This window comes from Fulmarus glacialis, unplaced genomic scaffold (assembly GCF_000690835.1).
Source record: "Fulmarus glacialis isolate BGI_N327 unplaced genomic scaffold, ASM69083v1 scaffold17004, whole genome shotgun sequence".
NCBI lineage: Eukaryota > Metazoa > Chordata > Aves > Procellariiformes > Procellariidae > Fulmarus > Fulmarus glacialis.
In genome coordinates this window covers 18,715-29,105 of record NW_009208860.1, presented here as the reverse complement: position 1 = coordinate 29,105, position 10,391 = coordinate 18,715, and the positions used below count along the sequence as shown (strand labels likewise).

At 49.3% G+C, this 10,391-nt stretch overlaps 1 protein-coding gene across 1 annotated transcript in view; it reads right to left on the bottom strand.

The window, feature by feature from the left end:
• Positions 1-5,942: 5,942 nt before the first annotated feature.
• LOC104075976 (mucosa-associated lymphoid tissue lymphoma translocation protein 1-like) overlaps positions 5,943-10,391 on the bottom strand; it is a gene marked incomplete at its 5' end in the record, with an annotated part of 23,071 nt that continues 18,622 nt past the window's right edge. The window contains 2 exons of the mRNA XM_009576661.1: positions 5,943-6,305; positions 7,809-7,934. Of these exons, the coding sequence (XP_009574956.1) occupies positions 5,943-6,305; positions 7,809-7,934 (489 nt within the window). The remainder of the gene's footprint in view (positions 6,306-7,808; positions 7,935-10,391) is intronic.

Below are 10,391 nucleotides of genomic sequence, written 5' to 3'. Positions count from 1 at the left end.
GGGAAAGAGGACCAAAAAAGCATTCTTGAGTCTTGCAGTTTCCCTGTATGTCCCTCTATATGTTCTACTATACTGCACGCATCCTTTCCATAAGGGGCCATCCAGGCCCAGACCAATTAGGTTGCCTGCATATCAGGAGGCTCTTCAGACCCTGCTGTCCTGGGATAAAAGAGAAAATGCTCAAGGCTGCAAAGTTTCAAATGCTCCTATGGTCGGAAAGGCCAGAAAACACCATGAGATTGGCCCACAGCATAGAAAATTTCAGCTAGTCAGTTTGACAGCTATATGCAACAGCAAACAGCATCTATAGTGGGAGGCATCAAGCAAGCATATCTAGTAGACAGCACCACTAGCTCTGCCCTGCAATGTGAAGTAGGAAATGATCTAGCAGGTTTTGTAGTAGTTATTATGGAAAATCTCTATCAAGTGGAAAATGAAGACAACTTACCAGTTTCTAAAGAGTAAACTCAAATTCACTCTTTTGTGAGGGAGAAGGATTTGTTCCAAAAAGCTGGAAAGAGATAAGTGAGCTGGTAAGTGAAATGGCTCAACATTCCTCCATATTGACTCTTTTTCCCCAGAAACAACTCTTTCAATGACATTGCAATGCTTTAGGCATTGCCCCAGGCGTGCTGCCACACTGCTGCACTGCAGACATTGCGTGACCCCATCTAGGGCTTTTCCTAAGTTTGTTCAAGGAGGGGAGACACCTCTGGGATGCTTCTTCAGCCCCAACAGCAACCAGACCTGCACGGTAGGCAGCATAACCCTGAGAAAGCAAATGACGAGCTGCTGCTTTGCATGGAGGAGGCATTTTCTGCCCTGTTGAGGCCACTTCACTAAAACCACACAGCATCCAGCAGTCTTACCTGCACAACACTTACCACTCTATAAGGTATGCTTATTACCTTCACTTTAAGCTGACAGCATACATGCCACCCGTTTTTCTGTAACCTACCCGGGTTACAGCACAGCTTGCAAACCATCTCGGTCAGCTGGGCTAATCCAGATATAAGCGTGTCTGTGACCCTAATGCTCATGACAGTGCCGGTTTAAAGAAATGTGTTTATCAACCCACATGGAGGCAGGAACGTGGGGGTTCTCCAGTGAGAACCAATTCTTTCCTGATGTTTCTGGTGTTAGAAATTATGACAGTCTATCTTGGTGCTCTGCTTTTCTCTGGAAAGCAATGAGGTTATCAGGCCATCACAAGCCCCCTGCACAACACTGGAGCTGTTTTGGGATGCAAGGGACCAGATAAACTGCAGAACTCAATGGCTGGCTAATACAGCTGGGATCAAAGTTTGTTGTTTCTGTACTCACTAATATGACTATGGTGAGAGATGACCCAGGAGTTGGTGGAGGCATTTCTGTCCCTCTGTTGTACACTCTAGATAGCTAAGGAAGAAAACATGCCTATGCACTACAGAGGATGGAAATGTTCATAGGTACCCATCAGTGGGTCCCAGTCCTCTTCTGTACCAGCACCTTTGTTGAGTCCAACAGGAGTCAGCTCTTGCCCAGAGCCAGCAGGGATGGCTCAGCGCCCAGCGAGGGGCTGTATGAACCAAGAAACATCCCATGTTCTGCCCTGCCTCCATGCTGCTTCTTGGGTACATGGGAACAGCACATAGTGTCTGAAATACTCACAGTGACATGCAGCGACCCAAAGGTGCCAGGAAGATCCTCTTGGCATGAGGACATGCTCTGGTGTCATCTGCCTCCACAGCTGTGTCCCTGTCTGGCCTGAGACATGAACCCATTGCTTCTGCTGCCTTCTTATACCTAACTGGCTGGTTTACTTGCATGACCAATTCTTCAGGTGCAGAAAGACCTGCCTTACGCTTATCTCTCTCTTTGGTTGAGGCTGGAGAGTGGCTGATCCGGGACAAATCTACCCGTTCCTTGCTTTAGTCACAAAAAACCCAACTGAGAACAAACCTTAAGGAATCTGCTGCCAACAGAAGTGTACCAGGTTTGGATATATATGCCAGTGCACATATAGCACACTTCTCGACTCCGTGCTGGGTCAGTGATTTTCCAGTAACTAAATATACCACACAGAAATGGCGTTTCCCTGATTTTCACTGCCTTGTTTTCTCACTCCTTTTGGGCGCAATTGCCTTGTTTTGTCAGGAGCTGCCAAACATCAGCAAATGAGCCAAGAACTGCATCCCAAACGAACTCTGTCTGTAGCAGAAGAAGAGCACATCAGGCTGTCGACCAAGGTCCTTCCCTTCAACACATCTGCATTAGCAGAGAGGAAAAAAAGGGCATCTATCTAAAAATAAAATTACTGAACATTTAGGTGTTGCTATTTTCATCAGAGATTAATGACTGTTTTAAAGCTTCGGTTCGCTTGGTGCTTCTCAAAGAAAACATAGCAGACTTGGGCGAAGGGAAAGCAGCTGTCTTACCTACGTAAATCCTTCTAAATGCCGAGTGGCTGTTTGTAGCCTCTGGGCAGAGACTCGCCCAGAAACAGTGGGAAGCAGAGGGCAATGGCTGTGGTTATGAATGTGTAAGTGAAGGTATGGAGGCAGAGAAGGAATGTAAATTGGAGCTGATCCTTGGTCAAACTTTGCCTGCAGTTGTGCATCTAAGGAAGGAGTCCTAGCCTTAAATGGGTCTTGTAGTCCTTCTGGGAGAATCAAAGTAATGGACTGGTTTTCTTACTAAAGGTAGTATGAAGACTAGACACAGGGGAGCCCACCCGTACTGCCCAGCTATAGGATCTGTCCAGGCTATGACCCTGCAAAGAAATGCATCAATTTTCTAGGGTTTTAAGTTTGGAGATATCACCTGCTACTTCAGAAAATATATAAAAAGGCATGGAAATCTACTCAAAATCGATGGGGATGAAGGGATAACCTGAAATGACATAGGAATATGGGTTGGATACACATTGTCAGGTGAGAAAGGGAAGCGGTAAGAAGAATGGCTGCTTGCTGCAGGGTCAGTGCCATGGCAGAGGGCAAGCCAGAGAGATGCAGCAGCAAGAGCTGAGGTCAGGTCACACGGAGGTGCGGAAAAGCAGCGTTGTTGGATGGAAGGAGCAGCAATGAAGAGAAAAATTAAGCGTCGAGTGGGCAGAGGCTGTTGGGAGTACTCAGCTGTGGGCATGCCGTAAGCAGAGTATGAAATGCTGGTTCATCGCACGGGGATGGGTGCTCCTTCCTTCCTACCCTTCAGGCTGGCCACAGGGAGCTTATGGAGAGCCCAAGGATTGTGGCTGCAGATCGGGAAGGATGTGGTCAAGAGAAGCATCCATAATCTTGGATGAGTCATCCATCCTCAGTGCTGGGAGATGGAAACACAGATTCAAGGGAAAATTTACTGGCACTAAACAGTTATACCACCACGGAGGAATTTGGATTTCATGAGTAAGGTAGGGGGATGAAGGCAGACATAGCTTCACCCCCTCCTACAATGAACCCAGTTGGTGGCAGGGCAGCATGCTGTCGTGGCCAGAGGCCCAGGATGCAATCAAACCCCACCTTTGCAATTCAGCTTTGCAAGTGCTTGCGTTCTCAGTTACAACACACTGCCGACTGAGGTGCATGGAAACGTGGTGGTAGTCCTGGCCTTGGCTGGAGGTCGCCTGGAAGGAGCAGGAGAGCTGGTGACAAGGACAAGTCCTGTGGTTGACACTGGGAGAGGAGGCTTCCTAAGCCTGACCCAGCCACCTGAGGGTTACACTTTACAATACCGATGGATAATTCACAACGAATCCTGACATTTTATCTGCACATTTCACCTGACATTATTTCATCCTATCTAGTGTCATTTGAGATACCTTCTAAATCCAAACTTCAATATGCAGTTACCTAAAAAAAGAAACAGCCCTCACACGTAAGGGCCTAGAAGCCAGAGTTCAAAGCACAAAAAACAGTAGGTCAGTATTAAGTCACACCCTGGCAATTAGAGGGAAAAATAAAGACAGTTAACTCAGAGCCACATGAAGCTTTATGTATTAAAAAACACCAATAGTGTTTTATTCAGAAAAAATAAACAGCCTCGCCTGGAATGAGATTAACATTCACATGAGATGACATTTGCCATGATTATGCGAGCCAGAAACATATTCTGCCCCAACAACATAGGAGGGTGTGTATAATCCTCATAGAGGCAAGAAGACTCCCAGCTCCTCCCAAATGCCTGCATAGCCATTCCCACTGACATGTCTTAAGTTTCTGCTGGTGTTGAGTTGATCTTTGGTTCTCCCTTCAATTAGTTTATTATTCTCTGGTTTAGCTTCTCTATCAGTCCATCTTATTTAAACTACACCCTGTACATTTTTTTTTTTGTGAGCTTTACATTTTTTCCTAGGAGACTGTCTAGACTTCAGCCAGATGGGGCCTCTCTTCTTTCCCTTGGCTCTACTCACTGTGAGGAGAATAAAAGCCTCCTCTGTTCTCTTTGGACAGGTTTCCAGCACTTGTAGGATGGTTTATCTGGAAGGAGCATTTCATATTCTTCCATGCTGCAACAGACACCATAGACAGAGATGCAAGTATCTTCACTGCTGAAGGAGAACTGAAACTTAGAAAATGCTCTCTTCCATCCCTCTTTTAGACCAAGACAGAAGACCGAGCTTGGGCACTCTCCCCACCCCACCATCCTTGACCTCTCAAGAAGTCTTTGATCTCCAAGTTCTTTCTTTCATGGACCGCAACAGCCAGAAGGGACCTCCGGCTGTCTCTGGTCCAGCACCCCGACAGCTTGCATCAGTTCATCAGCACCTTCTCCAGTCCGGAGTGAACCATCTCCAAGGATGGAGATCCCACAACTCATCCTGAACTATTCGATCACCCTCTCTGGCCCTTGCTGAGCAATCACCTAGAGCCATGCTGAAACCTTTATCAAACAAATATTAGAGAAGCAGGCAGGGAGGGGACTGTGCCCACTCAGGTCATCCTTTGGGCCCTGCTCACCTGTGGCTCTCTCTGGACAGCTGGTTCTCCACAAAAGGTAGTGCTTGAGACTGCCCACAGTGAATGCACAGAGACAGGGACTTAGAAATAAAATTTGCACTAATAATGACTTTTTTGAGGTTCTTCCTCCTCCACCTTGGTCTTTTCCAACCCTACATGTAGGAAATTCTGCATCTGAGAGGAACTCAGGACTGCACAGGACTTAACACACTTCAATGCCCCTGTGTACCATGCTAGAAGGGGCACATGGAAGTGTACCTGCCCGGTCGCTACTACTAATGGAAAACTAGCCTTCATTGTAAACACACACTTGACGGAACGTCTGACCTTCCTTCTCCTGGCAAGCAATTGTCTTGCCCCAAGTATAAATACATTCTTTAGAAATACATAAATGCATAACTTAAATGTCCTGCTTTGACACAGGCAGGACTCACAAGGAAAGAAAACCACATTGCGACCCAGGGGAGAGCTTATACATTCACAGAGTTTTATCTGGGTCCCTTGTTCAAGCCTTGTGTCCCTTGCACAAATGCAATGAGAGTCAGCAGTTGTAGTTGGGTTTTGAGGCCGTGCCGTTGCTGTAGCATGGGTCTGTAGTGTTTATGGGTTTCTTAACACCTTTAATGCTGTAATGTTTGCTTTCAGGCAAAGCCTAATTTGCAGAAAACATCAGCCGGTGCCCTTGACTTTAAGCAATGTTGGGTTTTGCCTGGAAATGTTATGACTTGTCGGGTGGCCCTGTCCTCCACCAGACACAACGACGACTCCTTGCTGATCGCAACTGCTCCTGTGGGACAGGAGTTATTACCAGCGGGCTTCAGGTCCCACATGCCGCGGGGCGCAGATGGGAGAAGCCTTTCCGAAAAAACAGCCTTGGCCTCATTTGGACAGGGTGACCGCCGAGGCTGGAAAGCAGCTGACGGATTCTGATGTATTTAGCACTCAAATAACTGTTGCCTCTATTAAAAATAGCAGTTCCCAAGGTTGGGCACACCAGCAACACGGGGGTCAGGGGTAGTCCTGCCCTGGGCCAGCCCGGAGCAGTGCCGAGCAGAGCTCGCTCAGGTCGCTCTCGTCGTTCTCCTCCGGCTCGCTGCTGAAGTTGGAGGGGTTGCTGCTGGGCAAGCTGTGGCCAGAGCCTGTCCTCAGAGATGCCTGCCCCTTCGGGTCCGTGCTTAGCGCCGATGCATCCCGGAGGCACATGCTGCCTGCGCAGGCAAGAGTTCTCTGGTAGTTTGGCTGGGAGTAATTCCCCTGGCTAAAAAAATGCCCTAGCAGAGATTTCTGGAGGGTTGTTTGCAGGCTTTCACAAGTCCTCTGCTTTGTGCTCAGCTGGGTGTAATGCAAATCCAACTGCAGGACCACGTCCGTCTGGAAGGGAAGAGCAAAGGACGCAAAGTGAATCGGAGAGTAAGACTTGAAGCAGAGCTTTTTCACTGTTGCCGCTGTCAACAAAAATGACAGACTTGGCTGCCTGTTCTGCAGGCTCATAGCCCCATGCTGTGGCGTGATGGAGCAATGCTACTGCCAGAGAAAGCGAGCTCTTACATACGCTCATGACTTTTGCGGGCCTAAGCCATAGTTTCTGGATTTCAGGACTTCTCCTGAAATCAGGCCACCTCACTTGAGACCTCATCAGCCCGGTCAGGGCACTGTCACTGAGAGCATCACCCCTAGGATGCTGGCACAGGGGAGCAGGATGGGATAGAGACTGCACCCAGGCAAGCTACACCCACGCGAGGAATGGCACGACATCCGTCCTGGCCACAGCACGGGACTGCTGCACACGCGAGAGGAAAGCATGCAAGGGGAGGGATATGAACCACTTAAATAAAACACCCATCGCACAGTAAAAGCCAACAGTTTTAAACAGCAGCGCTCCACAGTCTAGCACTATTTTAAATTTTTATAAAAGATGGTGAAGAAATCAGAAAATAACCATATCCATGGCAGCTAAATCCCTGAACGTGAACCCGCTGCACGGGGCTGTGCCTGAGACGCCTGGCTGTACAAAGTAGGGAGATGTATAATGTAGCAAGAAGAACATTTTGACAGGCAATGCAGGGTCCAGGTCTCACGTCTGCACTTAAGAGCAATGCTGAATGCTTGGGAAGGGTTCAGAAAAGAGCTCCAGGAACAATCAAGGACTGAAAGAGCTGCCATATGCCAAGGCATGTCACACAAACGGAGCTTGTTGTAGGCAGATCCAGGCAGCAGCTCAAGAGCAACGTTTGGTGTGAGCCTGCGTGGAGCAGAGCAGATAAGCCGCTGGCAAGATCCACTGGCTGGGTGTTAACGGGGAAAAAAAAAATAAGAAACAAGGTGCACACTGCTATTTGGGGAGAGATAATCTGCTGGAAGAGACAAGCCAGGGGACTAGCAATTCTGCCTCTCTCATGGTCTTTAAATAGTTCAAGAGTCTTTTGAAGTGTGCCAAAGAGGCATAGCTTGGACCAGGCTTGGTAGTGTCACCCTAATGGCAGGGGATAAACCCCCCCGCTGCTCGAGATCCTGGCCAGCCTGAGAGCCCATCTCTCAAGCAAGCACACAGTCTAGTGAGACATCCTTTATCTGAAATATTTGGGCTAGTCTGAGCTCCCCTAGGCTGATACAAGCAAAGAACAGCCTCCCTGGCCTCACAGCATGGAAGGACAGAGTGAACCAAAAGAAAGAGGATTGCTTTTGTGCCTTGAAGATCAACAAGCTCCTCTAACATCGATCTGGATGTTACACTGACACAGGCATCCCAGGCATCATCCACATGGAGACACATGGTCAGAGGGGCACATCCAGCTCAAGCCAGCGGGAATGGGGAGTACCAGTTATGTGAGGCTGCAGGAGAACCGTGGAGATTTGTACCTGGCAGCTCTCTACCTGAATTTTCTGTAGTCCACAGAGCTGGAAGACGCAGTCCAGCTCCTCCCGCTTGTACACAGAGGCGAGCAGAGACTCCACTTGGTCCAGGCGGCTCTCTTTCAGGATGGCCACATCGTCCATCTCCTGGGTCAGGAAAACAAGAGGAAACGCAAGGAAATTTCAGCATCAGCCTGGGCATGGAGACACAACTGCCCATCAAACATGCTGCTTCTCTGCACACAGCAATGCCTGGGGGTGGCCTGTGCCCTTGACATTTTGGCTGGTGGAAATGCGGCATACCCTAATGGAAGTACTACAGAGTGCAAGCAACAGAAATACAGAGATTTTACACACCCGCCTTGTGCATATCAATGGGAAGACCTAGCTAAACATCCCCTGAGGGCATCTACCAGGAAAACTGTGATATAATGGGATTTCCAGCAGTGTAGATAGCAGCAACAGCTGGTATCACAACCACCTGTAGCATAAGCGGTGTGTTGAGAAGGGAGCAAGTTTTCCAAGAGCATAGCTGGAGGAAGCTCCGAGTTGTGCCCCCCACCATCTACAGAACTGTCAATTCTTGCTCAATTATTCAAACTTATCCAAAACGGCTCTGCCTCTATGAGATCCTCTTCAGTAACGGTCTTGGAGCTGCAAATAGCACAAGAACAGACAAGGGAACAGGTGCCTTATGAAATAGCATCTTGCTTTGGATTTGAGCCCTCTAGGATGGGTGACAGCCCAGTCCACCAGCCCCTTCCATACAAAGATGCTTCCCACTGCCAGTTGGCTCCGGCAGTTACCACGGCCCGATCCTGCTGACTTGCCTTGGCCAACACTGGAACGTGCCGGCCTGGCTTTGGCCATGGGAGCTGAGCAGCGCGAGTGGGCTCACTGCAGCCACACATAAAGCCAGTGGCACATAAGGAGGGTGCAAAACTTTCTCATTGTTGGCAGGAGAAGTTGCACTGGGTGATGAAGGAGGCTGTTAGGACATTGCAGGGAGGCAGAGGTTAGAGAAGCCCTGGGAGCTCTTGCTAGCCTTTACAGACCTTCCCTGAACTGCTGCCTACAAGCAACCACAGCAATTTGTTTCTGGCCAGGAGAATACTGGGGATAGAAGCTAAAATGTTGGATCCCAAATGGTGGCTGGGCATCAGGGTCACCCCTGCTTGCAAGGCTGGCAGAACAGGAGTAACACCATTGCTGATCCAGTAGGTCCACTGGAGGCAGGCTGAAGAAATATCATTTATCTCTGTACAAAGCAAAGCCAAATCTCATCTCTGCACTTGGCAACTCATTACTGGGAAGATAAACTGTAGGGAGCTTAGGGAAGATCAGGGCAGTGAATGGAGCTGGCAGAAAGGGAGATGGGTGTGCCAACAAGGGGAGGACACAGCTCACAGGGGGATGGAGCAGCTCTCCTGCACAGGGAGCCTCGTCCCTGGTTCCTTCCACCAGCCTGAACTGTGCCTGAAACAGGAGACAGGCTGCAATGCAGAGCACCTTCTGCAAATGAACACTGCCCTCTCCTGCTCTCTCCTTCCCTGGCTCACTGCATCAGGTACCTGCTCCCAGCTACCCTGATGCCGTCACTGCTATGCTGAGCCCAGCAGCCAGGTTAAACTAAACCTGGAGACCAAAGAGAGAGACACAAAGCCGATCAGCCTGGATGCCACTAACACAGGGCTTCGGCAGGAGGACTGCAAAAAGGAACAGAGTGGCCCTACTGTGTCCAGCCAGCTCCATCCTCCAGCACATGCTTAAGGAAGGACAGGACACGCATGCCACCAGCCCTGCCCAGGGTGAGCCTACCCTGCCAGCCTCCTGCGATGGGAAAATCAGCAACTTTCCCAGTCAAAGGTCATGTCTGTACTTCCAATAGCCTTTATGGACTCTTATGAAGGTCTCAAAGTTATTTTTGAACCCTGCTAGACTTGTAATATCTATGATATCCTAATCACTAGGAGGAAAACGGTCCATGGCCAGAAGTCCTCCTCATAGTCACCCCACCACTAGTCCCCTCTATTCCCCATATCTGATGACGCTGTAGCGCTCTCCTCCAACCTTCGTAGCAAAGGTCCTCCTCCATGGGGTGCAAGTCTTCCTCACTCCAGACCTTCCCCCTGGTCTCAGGGGTCTGGGAGTCCTGAAGGCTGGTCTGACCAGTAAAGACAGAGGTGAAGAAGGCATCGAGTACCTCGGCCTTTTCCATGCCCTGTGTCATCAGGGACCCTGCCCCATTTAGCAGTGGGCCCATATTTCCAGATCCTGAAAGGAACCAGGTGCCCTCCTGCAGACACCCTGTGCATCTCTCTGTGGTCCCACAGGCGAGAGTGGGTGACCTCGCTGTGGATGTCTAACGTGGGGAAGATACTAATGTGGGGCAGATGAATTGCGTTCCACTGGGAGGATGTGCTGCCACGTCAGCAGACACCACTGGAGGTCAGTGTGAGCTAGCACCACTGCGGAACAGGATAGGGATGGGATCTGTGCTGGTTTTGGCTGGGATAGAGTTAATTTTCATAGCTAGTATGGGGCTATGTTTTGGATTTGTGCTGAAAACAGTGTTGATAACACAGGGATGTTTTCGTTCCTGCT